The sequence below is a fragment of the Archocentrus centrarchus genome, chromosome 15 (genome assembly GCF_007364275.1).
Source record: "Archocentrus centrarchus isolate MPI-CPG fArcCen1 chromosome 15, fArcCen1, whole genome shotgun sequence".
Lineage (NCBI taxonomy): Eukaryota > Metazoa > Chordata > Actinopteri > Cichliformes > Cichlidae > Archocentrus > Archocentrus centrarchus.
This window is the reverse complement of record NC_044360.1, coordinates 16,829,143-16,849,679: the sequence shown is the minus strand read 5'-3', so window position 1 is coordinate 16,849,679 and position 20,537 is coordinate 16,829,143. Positions and strand designations below refer to the sequence as shown.

The window sequence follows — 20,537 nt, the reverse complement described above, 5'->3', positions numbered from 1 at the left end:
TGGCTGCACAGCTGCAGGGGGGCTTATGTAAAAGGCTTACACCTCTTAAGACAATAATGGTCACCTGAAGAACAAATGAGGTGTCCATTAATGCGTCAGTGAAGCGGACCAGCTCAGTCCCAGCTCATCCAGCACAACATGGACACGACAGGTAATGCTGTCATTCTTATTTGCTTTATTTTAAACTCAACAAGTTGAAGATATCAACAGGAATACGTTTAGACTTACTGAGGTCTACCTATAATTATAGCTCGTTGTCCTCACTAGTGTAATTTACTGTCCAAGAAGGCATTTTGATAATGGCCAGTTCTCCAAGTCTCTGTCCATGGTGCTGATTAACAGAACGCCGCTGGAGTTAAGTGAGCGTTACTGATCCTTACACAAGAGACAGAGATATTTTCTTTTATCATTTACCGTGTTTTCTTCTCTCCACATGTCAACACTGTATCAGAATTAAGGGATTTTATTATCTATACTGCAACCCTGAGGCCACATTGCTCATCACAACATATTATTCTCACAACAGGTATCCATTTAATTAAACATGACCAGAGGGGAATCACCGTGCACTGCTGACTCCTCTGCAGGCAGCAGACACACTGTGGACTCTATAATTTCTGAGGGTGCAGAGGACACTGTTGGATCACGCCAACATCTTTAACTTATAAAAATAGGATTATATTCCACTCTTCAGTCGTGGAGTGTTTTTTTTTTATGCTTTTTTAAAAAATGTCTGAGTATGTGTAGCAGTGACTTAGCTGTGTGGCTTCAGCTGAAGTCTGGGTGTTTGGTTTTTTATGTGTTTACCCTTTGTAAAGATTTATTTACTGACTTAAACTGATTTCACTTGAAATTGGGGATGCTAACCCCAATTTCAAGTCCAGTATATAAGGTACTTGTCTCTCATTGCCTTCCCCAAAATCCGTTGCTCCGCTTCTTCCATCCTGACCTGGGAATCCAGATATCCTCCTGCCTGGATGACTGAGCAAAGAGTTTTCAGACATATACCATGGCGGACTCCTTTCGAACTCCATCCTGGAGGGAGATGACAAATGGAGGGGGACACCCCCACTTCAAAAGCGGAGGTCAGAATGGGGGTTCCCACAGCACCACACGATACATGGTGAAGAAGCAGCGCCACAGACACAGGTCCTCTTCACCGATGGGCAGGGTCATTCTCATCAATGCACCTGTTGATGGTAAGATTTGGTCCCAGTAACAGTCCTTTGTTACGTTGGAAAAGTACACAGGGTCATTTACTGCAAAGCTGTATTCAGGACTGGTAAGCTGATCTATATGCACTATACTGTGGACAAACTTAAATGTATGTGTCTTTAAACTGAAAGTGAATGAGAACTGATTCACCAAAACTTTTTTAGTCAGTCACTTTTCTCTCTCTGAAAAAAAGAGTTATTTAAGTATCTAAACTGTCAATATTTTTCAATCTTCATTTTCCATGACCATAAATTAAATATCTGTGCAGTAGGCTTTGTTCACTGTAGATTAAACAAAAAAGTAAGAAGATGCCACTTTTTCCTTTGGAAGCTTCTTTTATTTTAAAGAGCAATCAGTACATAATTAATTGGGAAAATACCAGGCAGAGCAATCAACACAAAAAAAATTAATGATTAGTTGTGCAAAGGTTTAAGGCAGTACTGTAAGTGAAATAATGTTTCTAACAAAGATAAATCTATATAAATATCTTTTGTCAGTTAATTTCATTAGAGTCTGTCATGGTCTGATCTGTGATCTGAAAAAGTTTATAAGGAGGCAGACTCTGCTTTAGGGTGAATGAATATTTTTATGTTTGAAGATTTCAACTAAAGTTAGTCAACAGGTTTGTGATCAAAAAGTATTAAATATTAGAAATTTTATTGTTTATGTTTTCTGTAAATGATTTTTCCATCAGCTTTAAATTTCCAAATCATATTTTTTCATGACTGCCCCAATCTTTGTCAGTAGCTGTCTGTCAGACTATGCAGACTGGGTAATGTCAGTGTTTTGTGTGTTTGTAGGAGGGGATGACAGTGAAGACATTCACACAGTGACATTAGATAAGAGCCCAGATGGGCGTCTGGGCTTCAGTGTCCGCGGGGGCTCCGAACATGGACTCGGTATATTTGTCAGCAAGGTGGAGGATGACAGCCCTGCAGGTTAGCTGTGTGTGTGTGTGTGTGCCTGTGTGTGTGTGTATGTGTGTATGTGCATGTACGTTCATATGTGTTTATCAGTCTGTATGTGAATTATGTTATTCATGGTCATGACAAGCTTATTTTTCTGTGTGCTTGCATGTGGGAATGTGGTGTCCTGGCTGACTTCTACCTGTGTCTGCAGCACATACTGGGCTAACTGTGGGCGATAAGCTGGTGGAGGTGAACGGTATAAGCCTGGAGAGCATCACCATGAGCAGTGCCGTGAAGGTCCTGACAGGAAACAACAGGCTAAGGATGGTGGTGAGACGTGTGGGCAAGATCCCAGGCATCCGCTACTCTAAGGAGAAGACTACATGGTGAGGCCAGTCAATTCAGCAGGGCTGGAAACTGTCAAGATATCCAACATCTATCTATTGTAAAATATTTACTTCTAATAACTGTATTTTATGATAATATACTCATTGTTGAATATGTTAGAGACTGTATGTGTTGGTACTACTACTGCTGACCTTTGTGTGGCTCTTGTTTTGTGTAGTCTTGTCACTTGACTGTAGCTCACTCTGGTTATCTTTCTTTTGGGATATACTGTATCTTGGTTTCATGTGGCAGCAGTGGATAGATTACTGCTGTGACCTTTATGGCTATTTGATTAACTGATACTGACAGGCCTGACTTTCGTGGACACATGGAAAGCAGTGTATGTGAATGTTTTCATGCGTGCATATACAGTATGTCCGCTTTTGCGTGTGTGTGTGTGTGTGTGTGTGTGTGTGTGTGTGTGTGTGTGTGTGTGTGTGTGTGTGTGTGTGTGTGTGTGTGTGTGTGTGTGCGTGTGCGCAGGGTGGATCTGATTCACCGGCGGATGGTGGTGGAGGAGAGCAGTCGTACCCCATCAGAGGCCAGTTCAGACAGTGCTCTCCGCAGGATTGTGCATCTCTTCACCACATCAGATGATTATTGCCTTGGCTTCAACATCAGAGGAGGAAAAGAGTTTGGACTGGGAATTTATGTGTCTAAGTATGAACACAAACACTGAGATTGAAGCAAATTGTTTTTTTGCATCAGATAAACCAAATTATTCCCTTATGTAAACTAATTTGGGCAGCAGGGTGGTTAGGTTGGTGCTCTTGGTGGAATCCACGTTCATCCCACCCTGTTGAAATGTCCTTGAGCTAGAAAGATGTAGAGGCACCACACTAATTAAAGATGATATCATAATCTCATTTGCAATATTTCTGCTTGTCTTTGTATTAGATCAAAGTAAGGAGGCCTCAATTAAACATTTATGTAGTGTGCTTGTATTTTTAGTGTGAATAAGACAGAAATGAAAAACATTTAAAACAACAAATATAACTTATGATTAAGATTTAAAAAAAGAATATATAATACACAAAAATACTTCACATCAAAGTGAAATGAAGAATAGAAAAAAAGTTTGACTTAATAAGATTGATAAAAAAAAAAAGGCAGGTGGACCTTAAATTGTTTCTGTTCACATTTAAATCACATTTACATCTTCTGTGTGTTTGTGTGTCCTCTCATCAGGTTGGATCCAGGTGGGCTCGCAGAACAGCATGGCATCAAAATGGGCGATCAAATCCTTGCAGCCAATGGGGTGAGCTTCAGTGACATCACCCACAGCAATGCAGTCGAGGTCTTGAAGAGCCACACTCACGTCATGTTGACCATCAGGGTGAGAGACAATTTTAGTAGATAAACTCAAAGTCGAATGTAAAGCTGCACCAGTCAGTGTTTTACATTAATAAGGTATCAGATGACTGTCACAGCATGAGGGCACATTTTAGACTCTTTAAACTTATTGTTTTTATTTTTACAACCTGTAATTTAAATGTTTTGCCTATTCTTGACAAAAAAAGTTAAACCAACTCCACCTTCCCCGCGTTAGATAGCAGTGAGTGATTAAAGTAGAGCATTTAGCAAACAAAGAGCCAAATACAGTATATCCTCCAGGTGTTAAAGGAATACAAAAAAAAAATAACTAAAAGGAGAGTAAGTATTAGGCTTTTTATTCATCTTTTGGACATAAACATGCCTGCAGTTGAATGCTGCAGTTTCTACTTGGATGTGTAAATAAGCAACAATTTGCCAGACCTAGCTGTCAGTGCTGTGTTTAGAGCTTGCTCCTTTCAATTAAGGTTGATGTTTGACTTCAGAAAGTTCCTTATTTGTAGTGGAGTGCTAATAATTTGCTTCAGTTTAAACTTAACAGTTGATTGGAGCTTTGAGTGCTGACAAAATAATAAACATTAGTGTGTAAATTACACCGGCACTTCTCAGTGAGCCTGGACAGCAGAGCAGACAGTTGGCTTACAGCCTTCAAAATCCTTATGTGTGCCCGCATCACTTAACCTGTGTCATCTCTGGATAAAGGCACTGTGTGTAGGTGTGTATGAATTGGCATATGTGTGTTGTGCAGTGTGCTCTCAGCTCACTGACATTACCGCATGCTCATTTTACTCCACCGATCTCAGGTTCCACGTGTGAAAAACAGCCAGGGATGGCGTTCATTATTCAAAGGCAGTCAAGGATCAGGTTATAATCAACCAAAAGCCTAAATTTATGCCTTCCTCCTGTCCTGTATGAATGGATCACACATGTAGTTGAGCAAGGTTTTGGTGTTTAACTCCCTCATGCGTGGGTTTATACACTAATATTGATACAACATAGATTATTGTTTTTTGTTTTGTTTTGTTTTAAAAAACATTATAGAGAGCCACATATTTTAAACTATGTCCTAATAATTCTGCTAACCACATAATATCTACCCTGATGGACCTGTACAGTACTGTACATGTGTGCACCTTTACTACATAAAATAACATTTGTTGCAAGGATTTATTTGAACTAGATATTAAAGCAAAATTACTACAACAAATGACAGAACATAAATAAACTAAACATAACATAAACGTTAAGTGAAACCTGTAAGTCCAGTGCTTGTTTTAATGTATGGAAACACAGTTTATTGATTGGTCCAAATGTTCCAGTGATTATTGCAGGGATTGCCAGAAAATGGCACATTCACATTGCCCATAAGACTTTCCTTTTGCTCTATCACAAGAGTCACATTTTTGGTTTTAAACAGCACGTCTCAAAGATTAGTGCATGAACTTGCTTGAAATTGAATTTGGGATTCAGGATAAATTATAATACTTTGGTGATCCATTGCTTTTCATCTATGGTAGAACTAAAAACTTGCCTTCCCAGCACTCTCAGCCTCATGTTACATCCTAATGAGCACATGATAATTTGCTTGCCATGGTCCCAGGGGTTTTGTTCTGCCTCTGAGTTTTGAACTGTTAGTTTTCAGCTTGAGTTTGGATGTCTGTTGACATTTTTATCTTATTCCACTGTTTAATGTTTTCATTCGTATAGTAGGGTATAGAGTTTTGGATTCCGGTTTTGATTTCCTTATTGTTCTCTAACAAGTTTAATTCTTTGTAATATTACAGAATTTCTTTGTTTACTTTATTCCTCTTCTGTTGAGGAGTTTTAGTTTTTGGTTTCTGTCCTCATCTTGTTATTCTAGCTTTGTATCATGTTTTAGTGTGAGTCTTCTTGTTGCTGTCTGTAGTTTGGTTCTTTGTTATTTTCCTGTTTTACTTTGATAGTTAGTTGTCCTTTGTGTCTTGCATTGAGTTTTACTTCCTTCCCTGTGGTTGTCTTGTCTTTCTTTCACCCATGTTTTGTTTCCCTCCTGTTCAAATTTCCCATCTAGCCCTCAGTGTGTGTCTACAGTATAACCTTGTCCTTCCCTTTAGGTCTTTTCCTAGCATCCATGCACCTCTCCCTGTCCACGAGGTTCTACATTTCTGTTCTACAGACTCCCAAACCACAAGGAGTTGAGCCATGAAATTTGGCATATGTGTTCTTTACTCTTCAAAGATGTGCAAGTCAATATTCATATTCCCAGAGGATTAGTACCCTTTGTACACTCTGGCTGTTTTTATCTTAAGTGGAGTGTAAACAACATGCAGGATTTCAGGCTGCTAATGCTATCATATTACATGCTAATGATACAGCCTCTTTCTCATGCCTGATTGGCTCAGCCTAATCAGGTGATCATATTGCGCTTTGTGATTGGCTATATACCTACTTGACCATTATTGACTGAAATGGAAAAAGTGGGGATTCCGCATATATAGCAACTGACCGTGGTCACTGAACAGCTGGCAGTAGCTCGATCAGTGGTTCTCAAACTTTTTCCATCATGCTCCACTTTGTAGGAAGAAATATTTTCACGGCTGCCTTGAGTCCTGCATTTAGGTCCTTTATTCCATGAACTCTGATAATGAAAACACACATACTTGAGTAACCAGCACCCAGTTTGGATTCAGAAGTCAGACATTTTCTCTACTTTTAACATTAGGTGTAAATTCGGATTCAGAGTTACCTTATTGTCATTTCTTTGAGTATTTCCATACAAAAAGAAATGGAAAGCGGTTTCTCTTAAGCTATAAATACAAATACAGTAAATACACAATACAGTGCAATAGATATATGTAATAAAAATAATAAAATAACAATAGCTGTCCTTTTTGATGGACCTTATAGTTAGGACTGGATCAGGTGACCCTGAGCCATCCCTTAGTTATTCTTCAATAGGCCTAGGCCACTGGGGACTTCCCATGATGCACTGAGTGTTTTTTTCACTCATCTTGTTTCACTCTGTGTGTGTTTGTATGCCACTACTGTATTTAATCATTAGCAATTATTAAACTCTGTCTCTCTTTCCTATAGTTTGCCTTTTGTCCTTTCGCTCTCTGCTCTCTTCTCTTTCCCCTCAGCTCCTCCCTGAGCATGGTCCTGCAAGAAGTTCTTCCTGTTAAAAGAGAGTTTTTCCTTCCCACTGTCGCCAAGTCTTTGCTCATAGGGGGTCGTCTGATTGTTAGGGTTTCTTTCTATTATAGTAGCGTCTTTACCTTCCTGCTGGTGAATTGGTGCTATTTAAATAACATAGACTCTAGTTAAACAGTTCAGCAAGTGCAGTTGTGAAAGCAATATGGCTTACAAGTAACTAAAACCACAGGAAAATAATGAAAATGAACAAATCTTGGCCCATTTTTAGCTTTGCTAATAGTCAGTAAAGTCTGCATCATGGTCATCATGTTTACTGTTTCCTGTTCTTGCTGAACATTTTGTATTTTTGATCTTTAACAGGAAGCTGGCAGATATCCTGCATATAAGGAGATGGTGGCAGAATACGGCTGGCTTGATAAGTGTATGTTGACTGTTTTTTGCAATAACCAGAGAATGTTTCACACAGGTTTTACAAGAGATAATAACCAGTAGTGTGAGAAGTGATACCTTGACTAAACAAAACCAATGAAGACTTTATATGGTTTTCAAAGCTACATGGTGGAGTCTCTTTGGAAACCTTTAAAAATAAGTGGGATCCTGGCTTTGTGTAGCCTGCTTGAACTAAAATGCTGTCATTCAGTTTCTTAACAGGACCCCAGTTCCTTGTTTTTCACTTTGATACAAACCCATCTGAACACAGCTAGGGATTAATTCAGTGTACTCAAAGGCAGCTCAGTCATCTGGAACAGAGCATGACCTGACATCTGTCGAGATGCCAAGATGCAGAGTCACTTTGGAGTTTCATTAGGGGGAAAAAGTCGTACTTTATTTTCTGTGTTGAAAGCTTACAGGATTATGGGGATATGAGGACAAACAGGTTTCCATTCAAACAAAGCAGAAATTGAAATAACATTTGTGAAAAATTGTGCCCATACTGTATTCTAGTATGTATATTTATGTTGCTGTCACATATAGAAGTTGCAAACACACAGTAATCCCTTGTAATTCTATGGATTGTGTTCTATAGTAGCCAATGGAGGCCCTGCACCATCATCACAGGGTTCAGATTCTAACTCTTCTGCCTCGTCGTTGTCCTCCAGCACACCTCTCAGTTCCCTCAGTGGTCTCTCCCAGGTCCTATTCCCTCCTGTCTTTGGCTCAGAGATGGTAGACATTGGCATCTCCATCGAGGACCATTCCCGACGTCCAAGCAGCACAGAGCGAACTGCTGACTCCGCCATACAGACTGACCCCCAATCTCCAAACTACCAGGACCACCTGTTGCCCAATGGGTCACAGCCGGACAGGCTGGACACCACAGAAACAAGCCGGACTGTAGGTGCCACAGTGTTGCTGAAGGACACAGTTATACGTGCGACAGGAGAAGGGCCAAGGGAGATGGGAGGAGCTGGAGAGGGAGGACGGGGATGGGCGAAAACGCTGTCATCAGGGGACCAGGAAGTAGATAAACACTCACCTAAGACAGCAGCACTGATGGCCCTGAGCAGACCGCGGAAGCCAATCAGACGCTCCCAGAGCCATATCACAGTGTCAGGTGAGATCTACAACTCACTGGGGTTGTCAGACAAGGGGAACTGTGGATGTAAGGTGATTCTCTGGGTGTATTATTAATAATTTGTACAGAAGGGAAATCTGGCAAGTTTTTTCTAGCGCATCAAGGACATATTCCAGTCACAATGTAAGTGTCTACAATTATGACTGCTGTCCTCATTGTGAAGAACAAAACAAACATACAAACAAACCAGGTGAATTAAAATATAAGCTTTAAGTATTCTGGTGGTGAGCGTATAGCACATTAGTGCATAGTTTATTTGTGTGAGGAAGGCGTAAGCAGAAATGTCATGTTTTATATCATATTAAAGGTTGAAAGCAAAAATATAAATAAACATTCATGCATAAACTAAATTTGGACGACACTTATTGTCATTTCTCTACTGCTTAAACATCACCAATGTGTTAACTACACGGTAGCACATAGTGGAAAGCACAGATTATCTTGACTGTGAAATCCATGCACTTTGACTACAAAAAGGACATCTAGTCAGTCTTTATTGTCCATAACTGAAGGTAATTATTCTAAACCCACAAACAGACTCACTGTAAAAATCTGCTCTGCTCTTCCTTACTTTACGATGTTGTTATAACAAACTTCAGTGAGGGTGTTTTTTCTTCTGAATAACTAAAGGATCTGTTCACATTAACACCCCTACAGTCATGACAAATAGATCTCAGTAGGGCACCTGGGTGGCTTAATGGTAAAGCCGGCGACCACATACACATGCTGTGTTGCGGTGCGGGCAGCGCGGGTTCACATCCCGGCCTGTTGCCAATTTGCCCGCGTGTCTTCCCCTGTATCTTTCCCCCATTTCCTGTCTCTCTCCATTGTCTACAAAAGCTGCTGTGGCCAAAAATGCAAAAAACAAAACAACAAAAAAAATAGATCTCAGTAGTTTCTCCCATAGTTTTTTTTTTTTAAGTCCAGCAGGTTGTCTGACCATGTCTACATGCCTAAATGCATGCATGCAGTTGCTGCCATGTGACTGGCTAAATAGATGTTTGTATTAATGAGCAGTTGAGCAGGTGTACCCAATAAACTGAGGTGAGTGTGTTTGTCTGTTCATCTGACCCTGGACATTGTAACGTTTGGGTTGTGTTCGGTGGTGAAGTATTTAGCAGACAGTCAAAAATGCACAACCACAGTGGTACTGGGAATTCCACACTGTTGTCCATAACTTTACAAAGAGTTAGGGAGATAGAAAAATAGAGGTCCGCCTCGATCCATGTGTCCATCTGGCAAAACGTTTCTCCCTCTCTACAGAGGAGCAGTGGCGCACACTCGTGACATCACTAACAATAGTTTAGACTGTCGTAAAGAGACAACACACAATTACGACTGTTACAACATATTTTGTCAACAGGACACCATGAAAACACACAAGATGCAGTTACAAAAATTTACAGCCATGTAGTTGAGATCAAAATAAAGAATGAGCACGAGAATGCGTATGGTCCAAACCATAAGTACTGAACACTCATGTAATAATGCAATAATTTATAATTAATATTCATTGGTTAAAATACTAATACTGATGTTGACATGTACTGTGGCTGGTTTTATCCCATCAAAAGGTGTTTAGTTTTAAAGATAATTTATTCTTAAAAGTTATACCAAATAATATTGCCATTTGTATGGCTATAGTGTCAAGTCTTTCAAGAATTATGACACTGTTAGTAGTAAAGAGATAATCAGACAGTGAGCTGATGTTTGTGAAACTGTTTCTGAGATCTTCCTGCAGGACACGCATCAGTTAAATGACCCCTTATCCCTTCATCACTCCACAAAGTAAACAAGAACATTCAGACTCTTCACACCTGATTTAAGCTCCGTACAGAATTTGTCTGTGAGCACAAGGTTGCCACAGACTCATGATTAATCACTGCCCTTTACTCTCACTTGTTGTACCTCTGTGAGAAATGAATAAGAACAAGCATATGGAGAAATATCTATCCAAGCCTCGGCAGGGCTGTTGAGTTATTAGCCTTTCCTTTTCAATTTCTCCAGCTCAGCTCGTACCTTCAGAACCTGGCGGGGGGCTGGGGCAAAGCTTAGGGCTGATTGGACATTTGTTATGTAAGCAGGAGCACTTCAGTGCAGTGCTTCTAATAGATGGGGGTGTGTTCAGGTTGGTGTGGCTGCAATTCATCAGTGATGTTATGTGTTGCTTTCCACAGTGTCAGATTTACTGCAGTGAAAAGAGGAGGTGACTGGAAGAGAAATGAAAAGTCTGTGCTCATAAAGGAGAGTGTGTATCAGCTAGTGTTATCGGCTTGTGGTTAAGCATTGAGCAGAACAAAGGCTAATGAATTATGTTTTCAACACCAAACACAGATATGCAGAATGTCCTCTTGCTGTGGCTCAGCCAATTTTTCCTGTGACCAGGATGTAACTGCACCAAAGATGACATGTCACTGCCTGCTATTGATTCTATGGTTTTAGTTTAGTTTAGTTTTGTTTAGTGCACAAGCAAAGTACCGTATGTATGTTTCTTCAGAGACAACATTTTGTCTGCTTTTTTCCCCACCTTCAGAGGAGAGACAGAAGAAGAAAAGGCAACACAGGGAGAAAAGCTCGGAAGAGGGTAAAACCAGCCTGAAGCGCTCCAAAACCTTTGTCAACCTGTTATTTAAGAAAGACCGTAAAGAGAGGAGTCGCTCCAAGTCACCATCTCACCATTCTGACAAAGGTGAGCGAGCGGTCACTGCAAAGTGAAATGTTACTTCAAGTTTTGAACAAACTCAGGGAAATGACTCAGAGGTCATAAATTGGACTAATCAGAAGACACAGTGTCCTATTGTTGAGCCACACTTTTAATTTTAATGTGTAAGCTTATGTCCAGTCTTATTCACTTTGAAGTTTAAAACAGCTGCAGTGCAAATGTCAAATCAGCCAAAGTTGTGAGATGATTCAGATGACTCGGTTTGGGGTGATAATTAAGATTGTGCAATCCCTGATTTTCTTCTTTGCATGTTATTTCTTTTATCACCATAATTCTATAGATAAGGAGCGGGGTCACCCATTCCAACTCTTGACCACCCCAAGGGAATCCCGAGCTGGCAGCCCACTGCCCCGTTCCGAGACCCTGCAGCACGTGGAGGACATGGCAAAGAAACTGCTCAGTCAGGATGAGGTGGCTGCTGTGTTGAGACACTGTCAGCGAGTGAGTTTCTGAGCTGAAATTATGATCTCTCACACCTCAGAGGCACGCTGCCTTGAGTCACTGAGTATTCTGTAGTGATAGATGTGTCGTGTAACAGCTGTGACAAAAGGCCAATTTGGCCTGTCATTTATGATCAGGATCTAACATAAGCTGTCATTTGATTCTTTCTCGGTCCATCTTAACCTTAAAATATTCAGCTCCTTGGCTAGTCCTTTGCCTCACTTCAGAGGGTATTGAATCTTCTTAGAGCACAGTGTGCCTAACCTGTAATTAAACAGCAAAAACTGAAAACAGTAGAGTGTAAGAGGCAGGTGAATATTTAACATATGTCATATCAGAGGACAACACAACTCTCAGTGAGTCAAATGACTGACTTTTAATTCAGTCCAGTTCAATTCAGGTTTATTTAACAGTTACCAAAAGGTGCTTTATATTGTAAGATAAAAACCCTACAGTATTGGAGAACACCACGACAATTAAGCGACCCCCTATGAGCAAGCACTTGGTGACAGTGAGAAGGAAAATCTCCCTTTTAATAGGAAGAAGCCTTCAGCAGGACCTGACTCAGGGAGGGGCAGCCACGAACAGTTGGGGTGAGAGGAAGCAGAGGAGAAAGAGAGAGACAGCATAAGGAGATGGGACAAAACACAGACTAAGGGAGAGAGAAGACAAAAATGTAATGATGTGCTGCAGTGATATAAACGTGGGGAGTGAACGAAAAGAGTGGCGAACTATTCATTGCATCACATGAAGTCACGCAGCAGTCAGAGTCTATAGCGCCATACTGTAGCTAAGGGACGGTTCAGGGTCACCTAATCCAGCCGTAACTCCAAGCTTTATCAAAAGGAAAGTTTTTAGCCTAATTTTAGTCCTACTTTTAGTCAGAATTATGTGCAAGCCTCTAAAAACAACAGATCCAGCATTTTGTATGATCCCTAATTAGTAATATTTTTATTTACAAACCCAACTTTTGCTGTAAATATCTATCTTCAAACATTGCATCCTCAGTTTATGAAGTAAAATTTTCGCACACAACACTGAGATGTAGCCAGACTTTTAAAAACTCCCCCAGAGCCATAGATGACATGATATCACTATTTTCATAATTATAAGTGCTCCTTGTCATTCATTTGCCACATTATCAGTGTAGATCTCTTACTGGTTCTTTTGTTCTCCTATAATTTGTGCACCAATCAAATGTTTCCCATAGTTTTTGTCTGACTCTGTGATTGAGGACTTGGTGCGTCCCCTCCTAGCAATCTTGGACAAGCCAGAGAAACTGCTGCTTCTCAGAGAAATAAGGTGAGATGCAGACAACATAATACTGCTTCATGTGTTTACATATTCTATGAGCTATGTCCACTGCATATCTACTGCATATCCACTGCAGAATGCTGATACCAATGACTGAGCTGGGTCGCTTTGACAGCATGGTCATGCCCTTTGAGCTGGAGGCATACAGTATTCTCAAGAGTCGTTCATGTAAGCATAGGGTGCTCCTGTTTGTGTGACAGAATAAAAAAACAGTATGAAATGTTCAAGTGAGATGAAGAAAAAAAAAACCCACGGAGAAATCTTTCTTTTTAGTGCGTTCTCCAGCTCTGCGCTCTCCTCGTAGTGGAACCCCTCGCCGTCACCTCATCACCCCAATCCCAGGTACAAGGGCTGTATCTCTTGCTCTCACACTCTCCTTATCTATGCCTTACCTCTTTCTTCAGGCTGTCTCTCTATCTGATTGATGGCTTTTCTTGACATTCCTACAGCAAAATGAAATACAAAGAGGCTCAAACCTCTCAACTTCTGTCTCTAGTTTTCTGCCACTTTATTCCTGCCTCATCTTATATTCATAGAGTCAAACTCAAACACCTGCACACACAAACAAACTCTCCCTGGTACCTCCCCACACAAACACACATGCACACACACACATAGACACACAGAGACACACAGACACATGTACGCACACTGCCATGCACTCAGCATCTCAGATTTCCTGTGGCTGTGCTGAAGAGGTTCGTTTTACATCTCTGTGGCCTACAGAAAGGACCGAGACATGCTGTGTGGCACTTCACCAATGCAAAGATGCTTTCAGCATTTACCTCATTCAAAAGTCAGAGAGACACAATCAGTACCATCTCATGTCAGACTGATTGCAGCTGTCTCACTTTCAGAGGTCGCAGGCTAGAGGTCAAAGGGTCAATATTATGAAAACAGAAGATAACTGACAGAGCGTCTCTGAGGTGTCGTTGTTCTGCAGTTACAATGTCTGCTGCCAGCATAGCAAATCTAAATATTGAACACACACTCCTGTTGTTTGAATTGCATTGTGGGTACTGTAGTAGCTAGGTTTTAACAAGGAAGAAAGCATGGATTAAGTGCTGATTCTGATCCATTGTGTGCTCTACAATATACTTTGACTGAATGCTCTTCACACTGCTGCATTTAGAGTTTCTGAGATCCAACTTTCGCTTCTACTTTCTTTTACCTGCAGGATTAAATCTAAGCACATTATTTTTATGTTTGTACAGACTACAGGGGTGGATTTCATTTGCAGCCGGTCTGCGACGCACTGCATGAGCGTCAGTTGATCCAGGAGTTGGAGAAGCTGCGTGTGTCCAGCTCACAGCCAGGCCATCTCTCACCATCCCGTGCCTTCATCCCTCTGCTGGATGTACCTGTGGACAGCTATGTGTCCTCTACTGTGCGCTCCCGTTCCCCCAGCCCCTTGCCCACTCACAGCTTCCTCCTCACAGAATCACCGCACAGCACCAAACGTGGGCGCCAACCCCATCGATCCCCAAACAGAAGAGAGAATGGGGCGTTACGTTACGATGAGGTCTCTTTGCTGTCCGTGTCTGACCGAGGAGATGTGGCTTCCGAACGAGGGAGGTCACCTGTGAGGAACGGCGGTGGGAGAGCAAGGAGGGAGGGAAGTCCTGACAGTATATATGGCAGACAAGGCAGGCAGGAGGGCTACACAGAGGTCAGCGTATATGTTCCTTCGCAGCGGAGAGGGAGAACTCCTCTGGCTGAGGTATTTGATCCCCACAGGGAGAAGAGCCCATCCATGGTCAGTAGGACTGCTCAGGAAGGGAATGGACTTTCCCAAAATGGTGTAAAAGTGAAAAGAAGAGCAACTCTACCACCTGAGGAATGTGAAATTATCAGTTTGACCATCTCCAAGGCCAAGCAGTCGCTGGGTAAAACAAACAAAAACAAAAACACGTCATTCAACTTTAAACTGAAATTTCAGGATTTATTTTAATGCCAGAAACTACAATAGTTTTTAATCTGGGAACATATATATGCCTGTAGAATACAAAATCCTTCGTGACTCATGCTAAACTGTCTGTTACATCACCAGTAGAGGTCAGGGCATCACTTACTGCTAAAATGCATTTGAAAGAGTTAACTGAAAAAGACCAAAAGGCATCTATACAGTGTAAGACTAGTTACAAAACAGCAGTACGGTACTGTCAAGCACTCCCTTATTTTCTTATTTTTATTTTCTTGTGTGTTTACAGGTATTAGTATTTCTGGAGGTGTTGAATCCAGAGTCCAGCCCATGATAAAAATTGAGAAAATCTTCCCAGGTGGAGCTGCATCTACAAATGAAGCTCTAAAGGTCAGTGTCTAGCATGCACATCGATAAAAAACATAAACATAATTACCACTTTCCACCATAAATACAAAGAATGAACTTTCATAACAACCTGAATTTATAGCAAATCTGCTACCCTTCCTGGTTGTAGTATACTGTGAGAAGTACCTGCCAGACTTCTGTCCTGAGGTTATGAGTTTGTGTTGTTGCTATGAAGCAAACATGTCAATGACTGAGATGTGTGCAATGACGAGTGGAGAGTGGATGAGAGCCATCTCAAGTAGCCCATCACCTCCATTATTGATGAGGTACATGGATGCTGGTCTGCTAATGTATTGCTAATATATTGCCTGCACAGTAACTTAACAGTCTTCTTGGCCCGGTTCACTGAAACACATATGCCACACTTGCATTCATTCACCATAGTTAATCACAGGCTAATTCTTAAAGCTCACTGACAGTAGAGATGCTTGAAAAGAAGCGTTTGTGTGTAAAGTGAGGTTGAAAGATATCTATACCTGCAATAGTAGGCTGCTAATCTGTACGTATTGGCATGCTATCAGTTGTCAGCTTCTATCTGGGTATAATTTCTGATTAGAGTGTCAAACATCTGGAGGATCCTGTGTCTGCTCAGCATTTAAAATTTGAAGAATTTCCCTATTGTGGGTTCTGTGTACAAATGATGTATCTAAAAAAAAAATAGAATATTGTGAAAGGTCAATCAGTAATTTAAGAAAGTAGAAATGTAATATATTCTAGATACATTATGCAATTAAACTACAACGTGTCAAGTATTTTTCTGTTCTAATTTTGATAATTACAGCTTAAAGTTGAAAAAAATATTATAATATTTCATTTCAAGTTTCAAACAGTATAAATACAAGTATAAATCTGGATAAATTTGTATTTCTTGGGCTAGTTCGGTACACACAACCACAATTATGGGGAGGACTGCTGACTTGACAGTCATGGACAGCCTCCACAAGGAGGGTAAGCCACAGGTCACTGCTGAAAAGGCTGGCTGTTCACAGAGTGCTGTATCAAAGCATATTGATGGAAAGTTGGCTGGAATGGAAAAGGGTGGTAGGGAAAGGAGCACAAGCAACAGGGATTAGCTCTGCCTTGTGAGGATTGTCATGAAATGACATTGCAAGAACTTTGGAGAGCTTCACAAGATGTGGACTGAGGCTGTTGTCACCATTCACAGAAGTATTCAAGAAAGGAAGTACAACTGTCGCATTCCTAAAACCAAGCCACTTCTGAACCACAGACAACATCAGAAAAGGCTCACCTGGACTTAGGAGAAAAAGAACGGGACTGTTGCTCGGTGGTCCAAAGTCCTTCCAATGAAATTTTGCATTTCTTTTGGAAATCAAAGTCCTAGAGTCTGGAGAAAAGTGGTGAGGCACAGAACCCACTGGAGTCCAGTGTGAAGTTTCCACAATTTGGGATGATTTGGGATACTGTGTGGCTAGTCCACTGTGTTTAATCGAGTCCAAAGTCAATGCAGCCTTCCACCAGGAGATTTTAGATGGTTTCATCATCTGACAAGCTTTATGGAAGCACCTACCTACAGGGCTAAAACTACAGTCACCTCAGCAATGCCACAGGTTGATCACCTCCATGCCACTCAACACTGATGCAGTAATTCATGGTAAACAATCCTCAACCAAGTATTGAGTGTATAAAGAATTTGGACATTTCTGTTTTGTACATCATTTTTTTGATTAATCTCAGGAAATATTCTAATCATTTAAGATACTGGAAATTTGATTTTCATGAACTATAAGCTGTAATCATAAAAATTAAAGCAACAAGAAAGACTTATTTCAGTTGATGTGTATTAAATTGTAGTTTTTAATTACATTAAAAAAAAACAACTTTTAATAATATCACCGTTATGATTATTATATCACTGCAAACATGCTGATACAAAGTATGTAATGTTCAACAAGTATAAATTAAAAAAAAAAAATCATGCCATGGGAATTTCAGCAGGTTTTCCTGGTAAGGAATGCAAATCTCTGCATGGAATAGTTGTTTTGCATTTTGCTCAGAACCAAGCTCTGATAGAAAAAGAGAGGGAAGCACAAAAAGTTTTTGCTTTAGGATCCACAAATGACAACCACAAATTTAATTAATCAAATATTCACAGTGATGTTTCAGTCTGGGCCAAAATAGTGGATTTAAGCAACATACCATCATAATGACACTATGATCCTTTTTTTTTTGCCATGTCACCAGCATGGCTTAAACAGACATGTTGTTGGCTATGAGGCTCAGACAGAGGTATATGGCTACTCACTAGCACCCCTGTGCTATCTCAGGTCTCTTCCTCACACCTAACAACCAGGCATGTCAGCTTGCCCGTATCAGCTCCATGGCTCAGTGTTATCTCCCTGTATTCTGCAAAGGGAAGTGAGATCAGGGCAGCTCAGTGTTAACATGCATCCTGTTTCCCTAGCCCCACACAATAACTGCACTGGCGAGGATATTGTATTGTATTAGTCATAAGACACATGCCATCCTGCTCATTAGATGCTGCCATCTGCTTTACCAGCAGAAACGTGGACATTGGCGAGCCACGTCAGCGTGACAGCTGAGTTAATACCTGCAAAATGACATTTCCAACAGCTGGACCTCATGATTAGTCTTGACTAGCGGACGTAGGCATGTTAACATGCAAAACTAATGCAGTGATTCTCTAAATACAAGACAAAAAAGATTTATTAGTGTTTCAGAGAAAGGCAACTACCACTGTCCCAAACTACAATTAAAGAATGAGGCCACAGTGGTGTTACATTTATGATAAGTAACACACAGAACTATATTTCTCTCCTCAGCTCAATATATGAGTTATTTGGCCTCAAAGCCTCCCGTGCAAGCTGTAGTTATTTTTATAGGCCATGTTTTTTGCTGGCTGGAAAAGAGAGAACCTCGTAAATGCTCCGTATAAATGGCTGTAAAGAGGATGGGGCAGATTAGGTTGTGATCTATTTAATTCAGATAAATTACTTTTCAAAAATGAAAAAGCACTTTTTAATCTCCTCTTTGGTTAAATGGAGCTAAATCTTTTGATACTGTTTGCACGGAAGGCTATAGGGTTATTGGTGAACACCAGACTGTCTGGCCTGATAAAAAAAAAAAAAATCAGCAGGACAGATCTAACCTCCTCATATGCAGGCCAAAAAGGTTTGAGCCGTAACAGATGGAATAGGGTGGTAGAGAATGAAGGGGAAAATAATCTATTTGTGTCTAATGACTCGAAAGGAAAAGGGATGGGGAAAAAAAGAAGGTACAACAATGGCCATCGGCCTTGTGTGTTTCTGTGTTTCTAACCTTCACTGAGGTTGAACACATTAGGCAGGTGCATCCTTGGCAAACGCTGATGACATCAGAGGAAGTTCCTCTCCTTGCGGCTGCAAAGATTTGCCGCTCTCTGCTCGCATCCTGCAGGAAACAGCGAGCACAGTCCTAACTGTGTGGCTGTCTCAGTGCATGTTCTTTTTCCAAAGACCTTGTGCTGAAGGGGAAACTTTATATGTGCACTAGTGACAACCTTCAGTGTGAATGCATTAAGGCAGTGGGAGAGCTCCAATTCTCTTTGGCATAAATTGTATTTTCACTAAGGGACACAATCTCTGCAGAGTTATGGAAACTGTCTTTAATGTTGCTCTGGAAAAAAAAAAAAAAAAAAGACACAGCCGCAAAGAAGAGATACACAAATGGAGGGAAACATACTTACAAAGGATATTAAATTTTATTCTGTGGCTTTTCATGGTTAACTTACCATTTTACATGTGACTCTGCAGGCAGGGTATGAGCTGTTGTCCGTAGATGGAGAGAGTCTGCAGGGAGTGACTCATCAGCACGCCGTGGATGTAATTCGGCGTGCATTCAGCAACAAGGCCAAAGAGCCGATGGTTTTTGTGGTCAAGGTCCCTAAGGTCCCTACCGACCCGAGCAGCCCCAACAGACTTGCTGACTAAACTTTGTGTGCCTCACAGCCAGGCTGCTGCTCGGCTGCACGAAGGACAACAAAACCTGCAGCTCCTCTGGGACTCAATAAATACAGGATTCACCCCAGAAGAAGAAATATGGGACAGGTAGAGCGCTGGTCACAGCGGAGACAGTCAAAGGCAAAGTTATGACAAAATATACCATAAAGTATGTCTGAAATAAAGGTTGCAGCTGGTTTTTAAGACTGATACAGTCGCATATTTGTCAAGGTAAAGGTCACTTTTGCTATAATGTAAGATGAAGCCCAAATGCCCAAAGTGTATGACTTTTATATGATTCTCATTGTTTTTAGCAAAACTTTTACTAAAATGCATATGTTGCACGTTTTCTAAAAGGCGTTTTATGATAACATCATGTAATTCATGGACTTGTCCTCGGTTAGAATAGTGCCACTGTTCAACACGTGGGAACTTTGCCGTGACCTCTGAGCACTGTCTGATAGTGGAGCCAGTGGTCTGCACTTTTTACTTGAAGCATCTCAGCCTAGCAGCCCTGCAGGCCTGCCAGAGGGAGATTACCTCAGCCAGCATTATGAGATTTATAGATTTATACCCAGATTAAATCCCTGTATTATGTCAAAACTGATAGTTTGGGTTTAGAGGATGTCTGAGGAGATTATTGCAAATTGCTGCTCAGTATTTTTTGTTCTGTATTTCGCTGGCAGAGGTGCCTGTATTCTGGAGCCATCAGCCACTTTAGAGGTTTAATTACACCATGCTGTGGATGGAGCTTATGCAGACATGTGGAGGAGTTGGAAAAACATGAGAAATGCAGGGCCAGTGGCACAGTTTAAATCAAAGTAGGATAAAAGAAATATGGGCGGGAGAATGTAGTGTGCTTAGTGCCTTAATTCTATAGATGGGCAGTTGAGTAAAACACTGATAAAATGTTATTCAAACTTGGTTTTAATAAGTGATAGAAGAACTAAATTGTTTATATCTCTGCATGTTATTAAATTCTTAAGATGAAACTGAGTGTGTCTGTGCCTTTGAGTTGGTACAAATTATGTCATGTACACTCACCAGCCACTTTGTTGGGTACACCTGTTCAACTGCTCGTTAATGCAAATATCTAATCAGCAAATCGCATGGCAGCAACTCAAAGCATTTAGGCAATCTGCTGGAACTCAAACCAGTGATCAGAATAGGGAAGAAGGCTGATTTAAGTAACTTTGAATATGACATGGTTATTGGTCATAGACAG

The 20,537-nt window shown here is 40.8% G+C and overlaps 1 protein-coding gene across 1 annotated transcript; it reads left to right on the top strand.

The window, feature by feature from the left end:
* Positions 1 to 989: 989 nt before the first annotated feature.
* Positions 990 to 20,247, top strand: pdzd7a (PDZ domain containing 7a). Its single transcript, XM_030748340.1, has 15 exons — positions 990 to 1,199; positions 2,016 to 2,153; positions 2,335 to 2,509; positions 2,994 to 3,170; positions 3,699 to 3,846; positions 7,335 to 7,395; positions 8,002 to 8,529; positions 11,084 to 11,239; positions 11,553 to 11,713; positions 12,924 to 13,015; positions 13,104 to 13,195; positions 13,301 to 13,369; positions 14,242 to 14,913; positions 15,238 to 15,338; positions 19,127 to 20,247. The coding sequence occupies exons 1-15, from the start codon at positions 1,010 to 1,012 to the stop codon at positions 19,301 to 19,303; spliced, it is 2,937 nt and encodes a 978-aa protein (XP_030604200.1). The 5' UTR covers positions 990 to 1,009; the 3' UTR covers positions 19,304 to 20,247.
* The last annotated feature ends 290 nt before the right edge of the window (positions 20,248 to 20,537 follow it).